The sequence below is a fragment of the Lipotes vexillifer genome, unplaced genomic scaffold (assembly GCF_000442215.2).
Source record: "Lipotes vexillifer unplaced genomic scaffold, Lipotes_vexillifer_v1.1 scaffold1103, whole genome shotgun sequence".
NCBI classification, from domain to species: domain Eukaryota; kingdom Metazoa; phylum Chordata; class Mammalia; order Artiodactyla; family Lipotidae; genus Lipotes; species Lipotes vexillifer.
The window spans coordinates 1,283,506-1,303,701 of record NW_006775759.1 but is presented as its reverse complement, the minus strand read 5'-3'; the positions used below and the strand labels follow the sequence as shown (position 1 = coordinate 1,303,701).

The window sequence follows — 20,196 nt, the reverse complement described above, 5'->3', positions numbered from 1 at the left end:
ACCAAAACCAGACAAAATCATTCAAGTTAAAAATACTCAACACCAGTATCCCTCACATACATAGTTGCAAAAAACAAATTTTTTATTTATACATGTAAAAATACATCACAATCAAGTGAGCTTTATCCTAGAAACAGAATGCAAGGGTACTATAATACTCTAAAAGACACGATTGTAATTCACAACATTAAAAGACTAAAGAAGAAAAACCATATAATCACTTCCATGAATGCAGAAAAAGTGTCTGACAAACAATACCCATTTCTGATTTTAAAAAACAACAAAACAAAACTCTAAGCAAACCAGTAATACAAGGGCACTTCCTCAACCTAATAGGGTATCTATGAAAAACCTGTAGCTAACATCATACTCCTTATGGAGGAATGAATGTTTTCCACCAAAGATCAGGAAGAAAGAGAGGTTGCCTGCCTTTACCTCTTCCATTCAACACTGTATTGAAGGTTCTAGCCACTGTAATAAAGTGAGACAAAGAAACAAAAGGCACCCAAACTGAAAAAGAGGAAGTAAAACTTCTTTATTTTCAAACAACACGACTGTCTAGAAAATGCTATGGAATTTACAGAAAATTTTACTAGAATAAGTGAGATTAGCAAGATTGCAAGATAAGAAGTAAATATGCAAAAATCAATTGTGCTCCAATTTAAGAGTAATGAATAACTAGAAATTGAAATTCAAAAATTACCATTTACTTTACAATAGTATAAAAAATACAAATACTTAGGGATTAATTTGATAAAAATTATGCAAGATCTTTGCACTGGTAACTATATAACACTACTAAAGAGAGTACAGAAATAAACTGACAGACATACCATATTAAATACCATATTAAAGACTTACCATATTAAAGACATACTATATTAAATACCATATTAAAGATTCTTAAAGTACCCTCCCGATTGAAGGAGACTAAACAGGCTTGACAAGTGAATGTAATGTGTGATCCGGGATTTTCATTTCTGTAAAAGATATTTTTAGGACAATTGATGAAATGTGAATAAGCCTGAAAAATTAGCTAATAGTCCTGTATTGATGTTAATTTCCTGATTTCATTATGCTGTGTTTATATAAGACAATTTTCTTGTTTTTAGGAAACACACACTGAAATATTTAGCGGTAAAAAAAAAAATAATTCTTAAAGTTCAACAGTTAAAACATCAATGTTCTCAGAACTGAACTACAGACTCAATACAACCTCAAACAAAATTCCGGGATTTTTTTTTTTTTTTTAAAGAATTGACAAGCTGTAGAAATTCAGAGAACCTAACAGAGCCCAACAAACTTTGCAAAAGAAATCAAAGGTGGAGAAGTTTTACTCCCAGATTCCACAACTTATGATAAACCCACAGTAATCAAGACAGTGTGGTACTGACATGAAGACAGACACATATATCACTGAAATAGAAGATTCCAGAAATAAAGCCAAAGATATTTAATTTATTGAATTCTGCCAAAGATATGCAGGGAATTCAATGGGAATGGAAAAATCTCCAACATATGGTGCTGAGACATCGGAGAGCTAAATGGAAAAAAATAAACCTTGACCCCCACTTCACACCATGTACAAAAATTAACTTGAAATGGATCATACACCTAAATTTAAGAGTTAATTCCATGATACTTCAAGAAGGTAACATGGGAGAAAGTCTTAGTGTCCTTGAGTTTTGCAAACATCTTTTATTTTTTAATTAAATTTATTTCATTTATTTATTATTTATTTATTTATTTATTTATTTATGCTGAGCTGCACAGCTTTCAGGATTTCAGTTCCCTGACTAGGGAATAAACCCAGGCCAAAGCATTGAAAGCCTGGAATCCTAACCACTAGGCCACGAGGAAACTCCCACAAACATATTTTAAGTAAGACAACAAAAAGCAGGCAGTATATACTAAAAAGTTGTATCTCTCTACAATTAAAACTGTTGCTCTCCAAGACATTGTTATAAAAAAAAGACAAGTCACAAACTAGGAGAAAATATCTGCAATCATATAGATAACAAAGGACACTCTCATAGATGTCCTCATAGACAACATACACTATAAAGAACTCAGTAAGATAAACAACCTAACAAAAAAAAGAGAGGCAAAAGATTTAGAGAGACATTTCACTGAAGTAGATAGATGGCAAATAGGCTCATGAAAAGAAGCTCAAGATCATTAGTCATTAATGCAAATTAAACCACAACATAATACTACTATATACACCCTAGAATGCCAAAATTAAAAAGACTGACCATAGCAGGAGCTTAGTGAACATGTGGGGCAATTCCAACTCTCATACGCTACTGGTGAGAATGTAGAGTGGTACAATCATTTGGAAAACATTTTGGCACTTCTTCCTTTTTTTTTAACATCTTTATTGGAGTATAATTACTTTACATTGTTGTGTCAGTTGATGCTGTATAACAAAGTGAATCAGCTATACGTATAAATATATCCCCATATCCACTCCCTCTTGCATCTCCCTGACTCTCCCTATCCCACCTCTCTAGGTGGACACAAAGCACCGAGCAGATCTCCCTGTGCTATGTGGCTTCTTCCCACTAGCTATCTATGTTACATTTGGTAGTGTATATATGTCAGTGACACGCTCTCATTACGTCTCAGCTTACCCTTCCCCCTCCTCATGTCCTCAAGTCCATTCTCTAGTAGGTCTGCGTCTTTATTCCCGTCCTGCCCCTAGGTTCTTCATAACCATTTTATATATTCCATATATATGTGTTAGCATACGGTATTTGTTTTCCTCTTTCTGACTTACTTCACTCTGTACGACAGACTCTAGGTCCATCCACCTCACTACAAATAACTCAATTTCATGTCTTTTTATGGCTGAGGAATATTCCATTGTATATATGTGCCTCATCTTCTTTATCCATTCATCTGTTGATAGACACTTAGGTTGCTTCCATGTCCTGACTATTGTAAATAGAGCTACAATGAACACTGTGGTACATGACTCTTTTTGAATTATGGTTTTCTCAGGATATATGCCCAGTAGTGGGACTACTGGGTCGTATGGCAGTTCTATTTTTTGTTTTTTAAGGAATCTCCATACTGTTCTCCATAGTGGCTGTAACAATTTACATTCCCACCAATGGTACAAGAGGGTTCCCTTTTCTCCACACCCTCTCCAGAATGTATTGTTGGTAGATATTTTGAGGATGGCCATTTTGACTGGTGTGAGGTGATACTTCACTGTAGTTTTGATTTGCATTTTGCTAATGATTAGCAATGTTGAGCATCCTTTCACGTATTTGTTGGCAATCTCTATACCAATCTTTGTTGGTATATATTCTTTGAAGAAATGTCTATTTAGTTCTTCTGCCCATTTCTGGATTGGGTTGTTTGTTTTTTTGATATTGAGCTGCTTGTAAATTTTGGAGATTAATCCTTTGTCAGTTGCTTCATTTGCAAATATTTTCTCCCATTCTGAGGGTTGTCTTTTCATCTTATGGTTTCCTTTGCTGTGCAAAAGCTTTTAAGTTTCATTAGGTCCCATTTGTTTATTTTTGTTTTTATTTCCATTTCTCTAGGAGGTGGGTGATTTATGTCACAGAGTGTTCTGCCTATGTTTTCCTCTAAGAGTTTTACAGTCTCTGGCCTTACATTTAGGTCCTTAATCCATTTTGAGTTTACTTTTGTGTATAGTGTTTGGGAGTGTTCTAATCTCATACTTTTACATGTACCTGTCCAGTATTCCAGCACCACTTATTGAAGAGGCTGTCCTTTCTCCACTGTATATTCCTGACTCCTTTATCAAAGATAAGGTGACCATATGTGCATGGGTTTATCTCTGGGCTTTCTATCCTGTTCCATTGAACTATATTTCTGTTTTCGTGCCATTACCATACTGTCTTGATTACTGTAGCTTTGTAGTATAGTCTGAAGTCAGGGAGCCTGATTCCTCCAGCTCCATTTTTCTTTCTCAAGATTGCTTTTGCTATTCAGGTCTTTTGTGTTTCCATACAAATTGTGAAATTTTTTGTTTTAGTTCTGTGAAAAACACCAGTGGTAGTTTGATAGGGATTGCCTTGAATCTGTAGATTGCTTTGGGTAGTATAGTCATTTTCACAATGTTGAATCTTCCAGTCCAAGAACGTGGTATATCTCTCCATCTGTCTGTATCATCTTTAATTTCTTTCATCAGTGTCTTACAGTTTTCTGCATTCAGGTCTTCTGTCTCCCTAGGTAGGTTTATTCCTAGGTATTTTATTCTCTTTGTTGCAATGGTAAATGGGAGTGTTTCCTTAATTTCTCTTTCAGATTCTTCATCATTAGTGTATAGGAATGCAAGAGATTTCTGTGCATTAATTTTGTATGCTGCTACTCTACCAAATTCATTGATTAGCTCTAGTAGTTTTCAGGTTGCATCTTTAGGATTCTCTATGTATAGTATCATGTCATCTGCAAACAGTGACAGCTTTACTTCTTCTTTTTGGATTCCTTTTATTTCTTTTTCTTCTCTGGTTGCTGTGGCTAAAACGTCCAAAACATTGTTGAATAATAGTGGTGAGAGTGGGCAATCTTGTCTTGTTCCTGATCTTAGCGGAAATGGTTTCAGTTTTTCACCATTGAGGACGATGTTGGCTGTGGGTTTGTCACATATGGCCTTTATTATGTTGAGATACGTTTCCCCTATGCCTACTTACTGGAGGGTTTTGATCATAAATGGGTGTTAAATTTTGTTGAAACCTTTTTCTGCATCTATTGAGATGATCATATGTTTTTGTTTTTTTTAAAGAAGGTGTTGGGGGTAGGAGTGTATTAATTAATTAATTAATTTTTGCTGTGTTGCGTCTTCATTTCTGTGCAAGGGCTTTCTCTAGTTGTAGCAAGCGGGGGCCATTCTTCATTGTGCTGCACGGGCCTCTCACTATGGCTGCCTCTCTTGCTGCAGAGCACAGGCTGCAGATGCGCAGGCTCAGTAGTTGTGGCACCTGGGCTTAGTCGCTCCGCAGCATGTGGGATCCTCCCAGACCAGGGCTCGGACCCGTGTCCCCTGCATTAGCAGGCAGATTCTCAACCACTGCGCCACCAGGGAAGCCCGATCATATGGTTTTTATTCTTCAAATTGTTAATATGGTGTATCACATTGATTGATTTGTGTATACTGAAGAATCCTTGCATTCCTGGGATAAACACCACTTGATCATGGTGTATGATCCTTATAATGTGCTGTTGGATTCCGTTTGCTAGTATTTTGTTAAGGATTTTTGCACCTATGTTCATCAGTGATACTGGCCTGTGGCCTTCTTCCATTGTGACATCTTGGTTTTGGTATCAGGGTGATGGTGGCCATGTAGAGTGAGTTTGGGAGTGTTCCCCCCTCTGCGATATTTTGGAAGAGTTTGAGAAGGATAGGTGTTAGCTCTTCTCTAAATGTTTGATAGAATTCACCTGTGAAGCCATCTGGTCCTGGGCTTTGGTTTGTTGGAAGATTTTTAATCCCAGTTTCAATTTCAGAGCTTGTGATTGGTCTGTTCATATTTTCTATTTCTTCCTGGTTCAGTCTTGGCAGGTTGTGCATTTCTAAGAATTTGTCCATTTCTTCCAGGTTGTCCACTTTATTGGCATAGAGTTGCTTGTAGTAATCTCTCATGATCCTTTGTATTTCTGCAATATCAGTCGTTACTTCTCCTTTTTCATTCCTAATTCTGTTGTTTTGAGTCTTCTCCCTTGTTTTCTTGATGAGTCTGGCTAATGGCTTATCAATTTTGTTTATCTTCTCAAAGAACCAGCTTTTAGTTTTCCTGATCTTTGCTATCGTTTCCTTCATTTCTTTTTCACTTATTTCTGATCTGACCTTTATGATTTCTTTCCTTCTGCTGACTTTGGGGTTTCTTTGTTCTTCTTTCTCTATTGCTTCAGATGTAAGGTTAGGTTGTTTATTTGAGATTTTTCCTGTTTTTTAAGGTAGGATTGTACTGCTATAAACTTCCCTCTTAGAACTGCTTTTGCTGCATCCCATAGGTTTTGGGTCATTGTGTCTCCACTGTCATTTGTTTCTAGTTATTTTTTGATTTCCTCTTTAATTTCTTCAGTTATCTCTTGGTTATTTAGCATATTGTTTAGCCTTCATGTGTTTGTATTTTTTACAGTTTTATTTCTGTAATTGATATGTAGTCTCATATCTCTGTGGTCAGAAAAGACACTTCACAGGATTTCAATTTTCTTAAATTTACCAAGGCTTGATTTGTGACCCAAGATATGATCTATCCTGGAAAATGTTCCATGAGCAATTGAGAAGAAAGTGTATTCTGTTGTTTTTGGATGGAATGTTCTATAAATATCAATTAAGTCCATCTTGTTTAATGTATCATTTAAAGCTTGTGTTTTCTTATTTAGTTTCATTATGGTTGATCTGTCCATTTGTGAAAGTGTACTGTTAAAGGACCCTAGTATTATTGTGTTACTGGAGATTTCTCCTTTTATGGCTGTTAGCATTTGGCTTATATATTGAGGTGCTCCTATGGTGGGTGCATAAATATTTACAACTGTTATATCTTCTTCTTGGATTGATCCCTTGATCATTATGTAGTGTCCTTCTTTGTCCCTTGTAGTAGTCTTTATTTTGAAGTGTATTTTGTCTGATATGAGAATTGCCACTCCAGCTTTCTTTTGATTCCATCTGCATGGAATATCTTTTTCCATCCTCTCACTTTCAGTCTGTATGTGTCTCTAGGTCTGAAGTGGGTCTCTTGGAGACAGCATATATATGGGTCTTGTTTTTGTATCCATTTAGCCAGTCTATGTCTTTTGGTTGGAACATTTAATTGATTTACATTTAAGGTAATTATTGATATGCATGTTCCTATTACCATTTTCTTAATTGTTTTGGGTTTGTTATTGTAGGTCTTTTCCTTCTCTTGTGTTTCCTACCTATAGAAGTTCCTTTAGCATTTGTTGTAAAGCTGGTTTGGTGGTGCTGAATTCTCTTAGCGTTTGCTTCTCGGTAAAGGTTTTAATTTCTCCATCGAATCTGAATAAGATCCTGGCTGGGTAGAGTAATCTTGGTTGTAGGTTTTTCCCTTTCATCACTTTAAATATGTTCTGCCACTCCCTTCTGGCTTGCAGAGTTTCTGCTGAGAGATCAGCTGTTAACCTTATAGGGATTCCCTTGTACGTTAATTGTTGCTTTTCCATTGTTGCTTTTAATATTTTTTCCTTGTATTTAATTTTTTATACTTTGATTAATATGTGTCTTGGTATGTTTCTCCTTGGATTCGTCCTGCATCGGACTCTGTGCACTTCCTGGACTTGACTATTTCCTTTCCAATATTTGGGAAGTTTCAACTATAATCTCTTCAAATATTTTCTCAGTCCCTTTCTTTTTCTCTTCTTCTTCTGGGACCCCTATAATTGGCATGTTGGCACGTTTCATATTGTCCCAGAGGTCCCTGAGAGTGTCTTCAATTCTTTTTTCTTTATTCTGCTCTGTGGTAGTTATTTCCACTCTTTTATCTTCCAGGTCACTTATTTGTTCTTCTGCCTCGGTTATTCTGCTATTGATTCCTTCTAGGGAATTTTTAATTTCAATTATTGTGTTGTTCATCATTGTTTGTTTGCTCTTTAGTTCTTCTAGGTCCTTGTTAAACGTTTTTTGTATTTTCTCTGTTCTATTTCCAAGATTTTGGATCATCTTTACTATCATTACTCTGAATTCTTTTTCAGGTAGAGTACCTATTTCCTCTTTATTTGTTTGGTCTGGTGGGCTTTTACCTTGCTCTTTCAGCTGCTGCATATTTCGCTGTCTTCTCATTTTGCTTAACTTACTGTGTTTGGGGGTCTCCTTTTCGCAGGCTTTTACTCCTTTCGTTGTTTTTGGTCTCTGCCCCCAGTGACTAAGGTTGTTTCAGTGGGTTGTGTAGGCTTTCTGGTGGAGGCGACTGGTGCCTGTTTTCTGGTGGATGAGGCTTCATCTTGTCTTCCTGGTGGGCAGGACCATGTCCAATGGTGTGTTTTGAGGTGTCTGTGACCTTATTATGATTTTAGGCAGCCTCTCTGCTAAATGGGTGGCGTTGTGTTCCCGTCTTGCTAGTTGTTTGGCGTGGGGTGTCCAGCACTGGAGCTTGTTCGTCATTGAGTGGAGCTGGATCTTAGCGTGAGACAGAGATCTCTGGGAGAGCTCTCACCGACTGATATTACGTGGGGCTGGGAGGACTCTGGTGGTCCAATGTCCTGAACTCGGCTCTCCCACCTCAGAGGCTCAGGCCTTACACGCCGCCAGAGCACCAAGACCCTGTCAGCCACATGGCTGTTTGGAATTCTGAGGTCTTTTGCCAGTGTTCAGTAGGTGTTCTGTAGTTGTTCCACATGTAGATGAATTTTTGATGTATTTGTGGGGAGGAAGGTGATCTCCACGTCTCACTCCTTTGCCATCTTGATGGTCTCCTCCTAGGCAAACTTCTTAAATCCAGCATTTCCCAAAAAGTTAAGCAATACACCTACCATACAACTCAGCATTCACTTCTAGGTATTTATCTAAGAATACATGAAAGCACATGTCTACCCTAAAGCTTGTATATAAATTCTCATGGCAGCCTTATCTGTAATAGCCAAAACCTGGAAACAACCCAAATGCCCATCAAGAATTATTAAGCGGTTAAATAAATTGCAGTATATCCATACAACAGAATATAACTCAGCAATAAAAGGAACAGATTACTGATACGACATCATATATGAGTCTCAAAATCATTAGGCTAAGTGAAAGAAGCCAGACCTCCCAAAGGTGTACATACTGTATAATTCCATTTATATAAAATTCTAGAAAATTAAAACTATTCTACAGTACAAAAAGCAGATGAATGGTTGCCTGGGGCAAATGGTAGCTGGAGAGAGAAGAGAGGAAGGGATTACAATGGAGCACAAAGAAACTGTTTAGCTTTGATCGATGTTATCTAGGTTGTGGTGATGATTTCATGAGTATATACACATGTCAAAACACATCAAATTGGGCTTCCCTGGTGGTGCAGTGGTTGAGAGTCCGCCTGCTGATGCAGGGGACACGGGTTCGTGCCCCGGTCCGGGAAGATCCCACATGCTGCGGAGCAGCTGGGCCTGTGAGCCATGGCCACTGAGCCTGTGCGTCCGGAGCCTGTGCTCCGCAACGGGAGAGGCCACAACAGTGAGAGGCCCGCATACCGCAAACAAAACAAAACAAAACACATCAAATTGTATGCTTTAAATATGTACAGTTTACTTTATACTAATTTATACCTCAATAAAACTGTGGAAAAATACGCATTTATGTTGGGAGACACTCCTTCATGGGTCTTTCAACTCCTAGATGTCTCTCTAGGTATGCCTAGTGGGCAATGTCCTGACTGCTCTTCACTTGGCCTTTTCTCAGGGTTGTATTTAACTTTGAGGTGTAAGGTGAATCTCTCTCCAAGACAAAGAGCAGGCTTGATTTCTGCTTTGGGCCAGTCCCCCAAATCCAGTGCTCCTCAGCAGTGATATATGTACCAAGCATCCATCTGGGCCCATGGCATCACTTCCATGGGACTTGAGAGCAAGAAGAACCAATACCAGGCTGATGCCCATGCTGTTTGCTATAAGTAATGAAATCTTCTGTCTCTGACCCAGATGTTTCACACCTTACATTAGCATCCACTAAAGAATAATAGGCTAGATTTTAGCTTGTAAATAGGGCAAAATCAAATCCTAGACCCTGACAATATATAAATTTTGAACAAGGCTAAAGAATAGGATGTCAGAGTGTAAAGTGGTGAGAAGTGACATGGAGGCTAAAAAGAAAGATATGGCCATAACTCATAGTAAATAAGAAGCTACTGAATTCATAGGTACAGTACTATTCTTCATGATTTATTTGCAATTTGTGCACATTTTCTCATTAAATATTTAATGAATAAATGAAAGAAATGATTGGACTTAAAGGTTAAGTAACCTAAGATCATACACTAATAAATAATGGAAAATGATTCAAATTCAGATCTAATACCTGAGTTCAAACTGTCAGCCACTGTTATGCTGTATCCATAAAAGGGCTTAAATGTATATTGTACAGTTTGGCCTCATCAGTGTAGATTATAGGGAATCATTTAAGGATTTTAAGCCAAGAAGCCATGGACTCCAAGGTAAGTGCCAAAAATACAACTTTGAATAACTTATGAAAGATGGATTAGAGACAAGAATAGTTTTGAGGAGAACACATAAGAGAATATTATAATAGTTCAATTGAGAGATTCCAAATGCAGGGAGAGAAAATGAAAGAGCTGGAATTAAGAGTTGTTTAAAAAGAACTGAAAGGATTTAAAAAATTTAATTTGGAAGATGACAAATAGGGAATAACCTAAGATGACACCAAGGTTTCTAGCTTAGATTACTGAGTGGGTGTGGCACCATTTAATTAAGCTTGAAAATGGGAAGAGGGAAGGAAAAGGATTCCAATGGTGTTGAGTGCTACTTAATGCTGAAATTTTATATTAAGTTTTTGTGTGAACACTTTAAGACTTAGATATTATTCTTAAGAGATGTTATTCTTATTTACACATGAAAAGTAGAAAGATTAAATAACTAGTTTTGGTTCATATAAATGTCAGGATTGGATGTGAACATTCTCTAAATCCAGAGACCATGTTCATTTCACAGTACCATAGTGTTTCTCTAAGAAGTAGATATTCTAACACAACATTGTAAATCAACTATACGTCAATTAAAAAAAAAAAGGTAGTTATTTGCTGAACATCTGCCTGGTTTACCTTTAAAGCACCTTGTGGACTTCCCTGGTGGTCCAGTGGTAAAGAATCCGCCTTCCAATGCAGGGGATGCGGGTTCAATCCCTGGTCGGGGAACTAAGATCCCACATGCCACGGGGCAACTAAGCCCATGTGCCACAATTACTGAGCTTGCTCACCTCGACGAGAGAGGCCATGTGCTGCAATCTACAGAGCCTATTTGCCCTGGAGCCTGTGTGCCACAACTAGAGAGAGAAAACCTGCACATCACAACTAGAGAGAAACCTAAGCAGACTGCATGCCGTCATGAAAAGATCCCGCATGCCTCAACTAAGACCCAACACAGCCAAAACAAACAAACAAGAAAACAGCACCTTGTGTGCATTTAAAAACAAAGGTCTTGAGCTTGGAAGAAGAAAGCTGAAGAAAGGGGCTCAAATATAGACAGAAAGCTAAAATCATGGAAATGGATGTGAACTAGAGTATGAACTGAGAGAAAAATCCTCAAGTTGGAACCTGGCGTTTATGGTGCAGGCAAAGCAAGAGCAGACTAAGAAAAGTCTGAGAAAGAAGTCAAGAGGAGTAGAAGCAAATCCAGAAAAACTGTTATCTCAAAAGCCTGAGAAGTTTCCTCTAGTATTACACTAGAACACACACAGTTTTGATACTATTATGACTGTATTAATCCAGAAAGCTAAGAATGCCCTGATGCTGCTCTGATATTCACGCCTTGTTCATATAGTGATCTCTACACAGGAACCTATATGCAAGGAACATAAAAAAAGAGACAGCAAAGTATCACTTTATCACTATCTGAATTAGTTTTAATTATCTCCAACAGAGAGTCCTTTGGTAAAAGTAGAGTTAGAAAACCAAGGCTTTAGTCCTAAATTGGGACTCATTCATTTCTTTAGATAAATCTTGGGATTAACAGGCTCAGGCATATCTTCAGAGGAAAAGAAACGGGCAGATCTACAGAACTGGTTCAAGTCTAACTAGCTGTCTAACTCACCCAACAATTTGCTGGCAATAAAGATGCAAAATTAAATAGAGATGGGGCCCAGAATGCTGTTAGAAGTGCTCCCCTACCCCAAAAAAGAAACCTTTAGATTCTGAGAATAATTTCAGGTTTAGTTGATCAGTAACTATGAGGTAATTTAAGATTGAGTAATAAGAAAAAAGTGAAATATATTTAACAAGCCACTTTGTTAAAGTAGGTATTGAAACTGCCCTAAAAATATTTCCTACCTAAATATATGTACAAATATCAGACTTAGTTAACATTCAAGATTTGTAGATTTTACAGTTTCAGTTTCATAGGAAAGCCTAAATGTTCACAAATAATTATAACCTGAGATTCAGTTATTCATATCTGGGAAAAACTTGTATACCTAGAAATATTAAACAAATTTCAATGACAATATTTAGGAATAAATAAATAGTATTTAAAGTATTGACCTTGGGGACTTCCCTGGTGGTGCAGTGGTTGGGAATCTGCCTGCCAATGTAGGGGCACGGGTTCGAGCCCTGGTCCAGGAAGTCCCACATGCTGCAGAGCAACTGGGCCCATGCGCCACAGCTACTGAAGCATGTGCGCCTACAGCCCGTTTTCCACAACAAGAGAAGCCACCGCAATAAGAAGCCCACGCACTGCAATGAAGAATAGCCCCCCCCTCACTGCAACTAGAGAAAGCCCTTGTGCAACAATGAAGACCCAACCCAGCCAAAAATAAAGAAAAAAGAAAAGACAACAGGTGTAAACGCATAAACTATGGTAAGAAGTAGTCTAGTATGGCCAGTGTACTCAGAGGAAAAGATAGGTTTGGACTAACAAATAGCATTGAGAAAATTGGATTTCCAAAACAAAAGATGAAAAGATTAGAATTTAGACCTCTACTTTACACCATCCACAAAATCAACTCAAAATGGATTAAAAACTTAGACAAAAGACCTGAAACTATAAAACTTCTAGAAGAAAACATAGGAGGGAAACTTCTCAGCATTGGTTTTGGCAAGGATTTCCTGGATATGACACCAAAAGCACAGCAATAAAAGCAAAAACAGACAAGTGAGACTACCGCAGACTCAAAATCTTCTGCATAGCGAAGCAAACAATCAGCAAAATGAAAATGCAAACTATGGAATGGGAGAAAATATTTGCAAACCAGGTATCTGATAAGGGGTTTAATGTCTAAAATATGTAAGAAACTACAACTCAATACCAACCCCCCCCACCTGCCTATAACCTAATTAAAAAATGGGCAAGGACTAGACATTTCTCCAACAACACACAAATGTTGAACAAGAATATGAAAAGGTGCTCAACATCACATATCATCAGGGAAATGCAAAAACACGAGATAGCACCTCACACCTGTAAGGATGGCTATAATAAAACAAAAATAAAACCCGAGAAAATAACAAGTGTTGGTGAGAATGTGGAGAAACTGGAATTCTTGTGCACTGTTGGTGGGAATGTAAAATGGTCCAGCTGCAATGGAAAACAGTATGGAAGTTCCTTAAAAAATTAAAAATAGAACTATCTTATGATCCAGCAATACCTGATCATATATGAACTGCTATATATGATACCTAAATTGCTATATTCTATTACTTTCAGACCAGCAAACTGACTACAAGTGAACTGTAAGCCTACTTACCTAGCTTTGCAAATGGAAAATTTAATCTCTGGTTTACTGAAAATTATGTTCATTAATCAGCCCTTATAGGATTGGAGGGATATAAAAATGTTTCACAAGGACTGTAACAAATAATGAAAAAAATGAGCCAATGCTATCTCAAGGAGCTGCCATTTGTTATCCCAAGAATATGATCAGAAGGACATTAAGAACATCGTAATTACAGATGAAGAGTCCAAATTTAAGATGACTTCAGAAGTACAATCATAGTCAGGAGACCACATGGTGAAACAGTTTTCACGTAAGCAAAATCAAGTTAGTCTTTATCTCTTCTTCCAAGGTATAGCACAAAATGTGACTTGAAATCAACATACCAGGTGGTATCTCCTAAACTGCTCAAAACTGACTCTGCATCCCACATAAAAAAATATAGAAAGAAATCCAAAATACAGGATGAGCCTATTGCTCCAAATTCTACCTACATAAAATGTATTTTTTCATGATTACTTATAGAGGAAATCTAAAAACTTTTAAACTGAGTGTATACTATCTTCCATGCAAACATCTCAAAGTATCTACTAGAAATGACAGCAATTTATGTTTTTAATTTTTCTTTAATTTTGAAAAAAGTATTATTTCATGAAAAAATATGGTAAAAAAAAGTCCCACTAAATTCCATTCAAATCACAGCTCTTCAATCACAAAATACTTCTCCACTGTCTATACAGTGCAAACATACAATGTTGTTAACGAGATTACACTGAAGTTAACATGGTCTCTAGATGCTACTGTATAACTAACTAAAGTGAAATGAATTGTCTTTCATGAGACTCCTGCACTATCAAGAACATAAATATGTACTCCTGTCCAGAAATAAGAGGTATATTTTGTAGTGAATAGCAAAATCATTTTTAGTCATATCACCTAAACCTAACGCAACCAAGATTTAAATATTATTCAAGCTTTCAGCCTACAGTAAAAAAAAAAAACAAAAAAAAACAAAAAAAGAAACCCAAAGTTTTAACTTGAGTGGAACTCTTAGAATATATATTACAAAATTCTGCATAGGCCTAATGGTGTCTTTGAATAAAACTACTCCGTTACTGGAGAACAATGAATGGGGAAAATGTTTCAGTTTCCATAAGGTTCTTACCTGTATAATGCATCATCAATCTCCACAGATTCTGTTGGCATATTGGGCAAATTTGTATTCACACTGAAAAAAGAAAACATAACTTATAATGGCCAGTATAGCTATTCAATACTCATATTCTGTAATGTAAAATTCAATTATACATGGGATCAGATTCACTAGTTACTAAAACAGGTTTTACAAACCAGATATATATTTTATTATTTACCACTTTATTTAGATTTTAAAAGTAGATCAAGATTAAATTCACTGACTACCTACCCTGTATTATAAAATTAGAGCTTATGGTTGTTTTATTCTCAGGTGTTGTTTATCAATGCTACATATATTCTGGTGGATCTATATTTTAGCAATTTTATTTGAGTGCCCCATAAACCTTCTATAATATACACACTCAGAATTTACCATATAATGATATCTAAGCTTATTTCTACATGTTTGACCTCTCCTCTGCCCTCCAGATTTTATGCATCTGCCAGAACAATATCTCTATTCTGATGTCTAACTGGTATCACAAACATAACAAGCCTCGGGCTTCCCTGGTGGCGCAGTGGTTGAGAGTCCGCCTGCTGATGCAGGGGACATGGGTTCATGCCCCAGTCTGGGAAGATCCCACATGCCGTGGAGCGGCTGGGCCCGTGAGCCATGGCCGCTGAGCCTGCATGTCCGGAGCCTGTGCTCTGCAATGGGAGAGGCCACAACAGTGAGAGGCCCGCATACCGCAAACCCCCCCCCCACACACACACAAAAACATAACAAGCCTCAAATAGAATTCAATTTCCCTTGCTTAATCTATTCTTCCCCAGTCTTTCCCAACTCACTTGGGACCACCAAGCAAATGACGCCACCATTTACTCACATGCTCAGGCCAAAAATCTAAGGATCTTAACTTGTCCCCTTATTTTCTCTGGGAGTACTGTTAGTTCTACCTTCAAAAGGGATCTCAAATCTGATCACTTCTCACCATTTCAGTCAATACAATCTCAGGCCAAACCATCATCATATCTCATCTGAACTACTTCAAAGGCCTCCTAACTATTCTATTTCTATTGCCCTTCCCTTTAATTTATTTTCCATCTAACAGCCTAAAACGTTTAGAATATAGTCAGACATTACTCCTTAACTTAGAATTACCCTTCAGTAAGTTTTCTTTACCCTTAGAACAAAATTCAAACACCTTAGCACACATAATAGGGCCTTTATGTATGTCTCCCAGTTACCTGTCCAACCTCAACACCCACACCTCTCCCTCTTGCTCACTATCTTCAGCTACACTGGCCTACTTGATGGTTCTCAAAAAGCCAGGCTTGCTATCACTTCAGTGTTTTTATACTTGCTATTCCCTTTGCTTCAAATGTTCTTCCTTCAGATCTCTGAAAAACTGACTCTTACCATTTAAGCCTCTATTAAACTATTGCTTCACAAACGTCACACAGACCACTCGGGATCACCCCATTGAAACTGAGCAGAACCCTGTGGGGCCTTCCCTGGGACAGATTTCCCCTCCCCGCTTGTTTGTACAAAAGTTTTAGCCTCCTAGGCTTTCCCCGAGTTCCAAAGAGCAAATTTAATCAGAGAGATGAGAAAATGTAGAAACAAAGCAAAGCAGTCAAAGTAATAACAGGTTAGCCATAAAACAAAATCGTTGTCTTGCAGATGCTAGAACTCCCACCAGGTGGACGAAGTTAACTGTGTGCTGAACTGCTGATCAGTTGGAACCAGAAGGCTGATGATTGAGGTTCCAAAAACATTACCCTGTTACCACACCATCAAGCAATCAGAGAACTGAGCATGGATCACACACCCCACAATCCTCTCCCTCAGACTGTCTTTAAAAACCCTTCCCTGAAAGCCAATGGGGAGTTTCTGTCTTCTGAGCATGAGCTGCCCATTCTCTTTGCTTGGCCCTGCAATAAACTGTACTTTTCTTCACCATTACCTGGTGTCAGGAGATTGGCTTTGGTGTGCATTGGGAAAGCAGACCAAGTTTGGTTTTAGTAACACAATCAACGAAGTGGCTCCCTAACTTGTTAACCTGCTGTATTTTCTTCAAATCATTAATTATGTATTTTTTTCATTAACTATCATCTGCCTTCCCCTATAGAATATATGACCCATTAGGAATTCACTACCGTATTCCAAATCCCTAAAACAGTACCTGGCATTTAATAACAAGAGCAAACATGTGTCACACACTGCTTTAAGCGCTTTAGATGTACTAACTCAGTTAACCCTTTCAACAACTTTATGAGACAGACACTATTACTATCTCCATTGAACAGAGGAAAAAACCTGAGACTGACAGAGATTAACTTAAGTAATATGCCCATGGTCACAGAGCAGGTAAATGGCAGAGCTCTGAATCTAATCAGTCTAGCTCCTGACAACCACATGATACTGCCTACTGCCTCTCACAGTAGGCATGAAGAAAGCACTAAAAAAAAAATCTGTTAAATGAATTTTAAAAATTAAAAAAAGGTTAAACATACTAGTGTAACAAGACATAAAGTGATGTATCATTTACTGCAGTTCATTCCAATTTTTTCACAGCATGGCACAGAAAGAAAAATGATAATAGATAAACACTGGGAAACAGAAATAGTTCCTGGCCAGAGGGAACCAGCTGGGACATTTGGGCCTGAGCCATGGTGACAGCTAAGATCAATATCATCTTGGCAAAAGTGTGATCCATTCCAGGTTTTGGGAAGCTCTAATTATCAATTACAGGATTCTAAAAACAACGTGATAGCACAAAATTCAGTTTTGGAAACTTATTTTCTAGGCCTGGTATTGCTATACAAGCCAAAGTATTTGAAAATATAATATCAAAATGTGACTATTTCTGTTATCAATATTGATTAGATGATCAAGTGATATCAGCTTCTAGCTAATAAAAACACACAAATACACAATATACCCTGGCACTGTAACAAAAATTTTTATTACAGCTTTCTTATCCCTGGTATACTTTCACTAGCTATCTTCCTTGCATGGAGGGCAAGTCTAGTGGGTAAAGCTCTTAAGTAAACATTAGAAGAGCATTACATTCTAACCAGTTCTGTCACTTAATGATACGACTGGCACCTACTTTTCAGAAAGTTCTGCCTTACTGGAATATTTCAAAAATCATTCTTATGATAAGGTCTACATGGCGATCAAAAATGCTTTAAATAAGGGAAGGTTTTGTTTGTATTACATAGTATCTCCCAAGTAAATTTGGCAATGCTGGCAATGGCAGGCAATACCATGGTACCAAAAGCATCCCTTCAGTCTGAAGCTGGTGAAAATGCTACAGGTTTGTGAACATTCACATTAGCTCTAAATCAAATTTGCGCCACTTTTATCTTTGGCATATTGTATTCTGGTAGTGGGCAGAATGTAACTATACGCTTTATTAATTACGAAAAGATTGAAACAGGAACTACACGCACATTTCCCCTCTATTTTTGCCGGAATGCAAAAGACGTGAACCTCAACACCAACTGGGAAATAAGAATGGGTAACTCATGTTTTCCTGGATTTCTTTTTCTTTCTTTCTTTCTTTTTAAAGTGCAGTCAACAGAGGCCTCAGAGTGTCCTGACTACCACTGATTCATTATTACCAAGTTCCCTCTGGTAATAGTTTTCAAAGGAGGATCTCAGCGGAGGACAGCGCACAGAAGAGCTTAGCTTTCACTTTATCGAAAGGAGGGAAGGTGTCCGGCACCAGGTCTGGCAAGCTCACACCGAGCGACTCGGACCAGAACTCCCCGCCGGAGCCCCTCCCTCCCCTCCACGTCCGGTGACTGGGAGGAAGGAGGATGGCAGACCCCAACCAGAACTGAGAAAGCGCTGAAAGGGGCGATAAGTGGGCTTCTTCCTCAACGAAGCCGGCAGTCGCAGAGGCCGGAGCCCACGCCGCCACACCCACACCGCGCGCTCCCCTAGCCGCCCAGGGCCGGCTCTAGTCAGCCCCGCGGCCTCTCGCGCACTCCCTGCCCGCCTTAGGGGGAGAAGCAGAAAGCCGGGCCCTGGGTCCTGCCCACCACGCCTTGCTTCTTCGCGCCCACACACGTCCTCTCACCTGCCGGCCCCCCAGGAGGAGCAGGACGCCTCTTCCCCCTGACGTGCGGCCACCGGCTGGAAGCCCTCCATCGCCTCCTGAGACGCAACAGCTGCTGGATACTGGGAGGCAAGGAAGGGGGCAGGACCGTGAGGTCAAGGGGCGGGCGGTGACGTCACCGGAGGGGGCGGGCCTGGGGGAGCGAGCAGCCCGGCGGCGCCTTCCCGTCAAGCCCAGAGGCGTCCTGGCTTCCGGTTTGGGTGTGGTCGTGGAGTGGGCTTTGCTGCAGGTGATTGCAGGGAATGGAATGTTGCGACTGGGGTCTGGCAGATGTAAACCGAAGCAAAACACTGAAGGTACGAGTCACCTACCAAACACAGAGGATTCCAGTGGCCAGCGAAGTGATAGGATTGCGTAGCAAAATCCTTAAGAGTTTTATAGCAGGAAGAAGAAACCCCTTCATTTTATACTTTAAAAACCCCGAAGGCTAATAATAAGTAGCTCCGGATTATCAGTCTGGGATTCCATTTTAAGACGTTACACGTTTAACAAAGTGCTACTACGTGTCAAGCACTGTCACAAAGTTGATAGAATCGTGATTTTATGAGCTATGAATGGCATATGGCATCCAGGTTGCCCCCTTCACTTTGTGAGGGACAAATTTACGGTTGGTGTGACTTGCCAGATTAAGTACCTGAACATATGTGTAAGGACCTCTCATCTAATTCCCTTTCCATTGACTCCCCTTTCACTTTTCTTGGAAAACAACAAGAATTAGTGTGACTCAATAATATTACGATTTATCTTTCATTCTAAATAAGTGTATGTTTGGAGAAATGTCTGTAGGATTTTAAAAACTGACAAATACTTTGACACTATGTATTTATATCATCTGTAATGTATGATATTTTTACTTAGAATTTCTTCCCATTCTGGTGTGGAGAGAGGGTCCAGGCAAAAGGGCATTATCCTTTGTGCCTCTATTCTCTTTTCAACTTGCACATCTCCAAATACCTGGAAACTTCATATTGCTCACCTATGCCATCATTCAGGTCTCTCAATCAAGTTGTGTACCTTTTATACATAATCATGAAAATGAACTTGGTCTGTGTCCCATTCTTTCAGAGTTCTGCTCTAGGACTGCACTTATCCCCTGTCTTCTCTCTTTATTCTAAAATTAATAGATATAAATATCTTTGAAAGGTTCGCTCAGCAAATAACACCAGTTTCTCTCCTAATTTCTTTTCCCTGTTTCTTCCGTTCTTAAATATTTATTGAATGCCTGTTAAACATTAGGGCCTAATGACTAGACGATGATTAGGTGATAGAGATACAGTGATCCCTGATTTCATCAGTCTCATTGTGGAAAGGCAAAAAAATGGAAAATAAATGAAAAATAACACTAGAAAGTAAATACGATGAAGAAAACTTTATAAGGTGAAGAAAAAGACTTGAGGAGGAGGAGAGAGACAATTTTAGACATAGTAGTCAAAGGTGGCCTCTTTGAAGAAGTGACATTTGAGCTAAAAACCTAAGTGATGTGAGTCCTGTGAATATCTAGCAGAAGAGCATTCTAGACTGAGGGAAAATCAAGTGTACACTTTAAAATTTTTCTTTTTTGAGATTTGTCACCTTCTGGTG

The 20,196-nt window shown here is 38.6% G+C and overlaps 1 protein-coding gene across 1 annotated transcript in view; it reads right to left on the bottom strand.

Moving 5' to 3' along the window:
* The window catches only part of LOC103083284 (ubiquitin-like modifier-activating enzyme 6), a gene marked incomplete at its 3' end in the record, with an annotated part of 33,513 nt that extends 14,866 nt beyond the window's left edge, over nucleotides 1-18,647 (bottom strand). Inside the window, exons 1-2 of the mRNA XM_007450182.1 lie at nucleotides 18,577-18,647; nucleotides 14,514-14,576 (exon numbers count right to left, since the gene is read on the bottom strand). Of these exons, the coding sequence (XP_007450244.1) occupies nucleotides 14,514-14,576; nucleotides 18,577-18,647 (134 nt within the window). The remainder of the gene's footprint in view (nucleotides 1-14,513; nucleotides 14,577-18,576) is intronic.
* Between the last annotated feature and the right edge of the window lie 1,549 nt (nucleotides 18,648-20,196).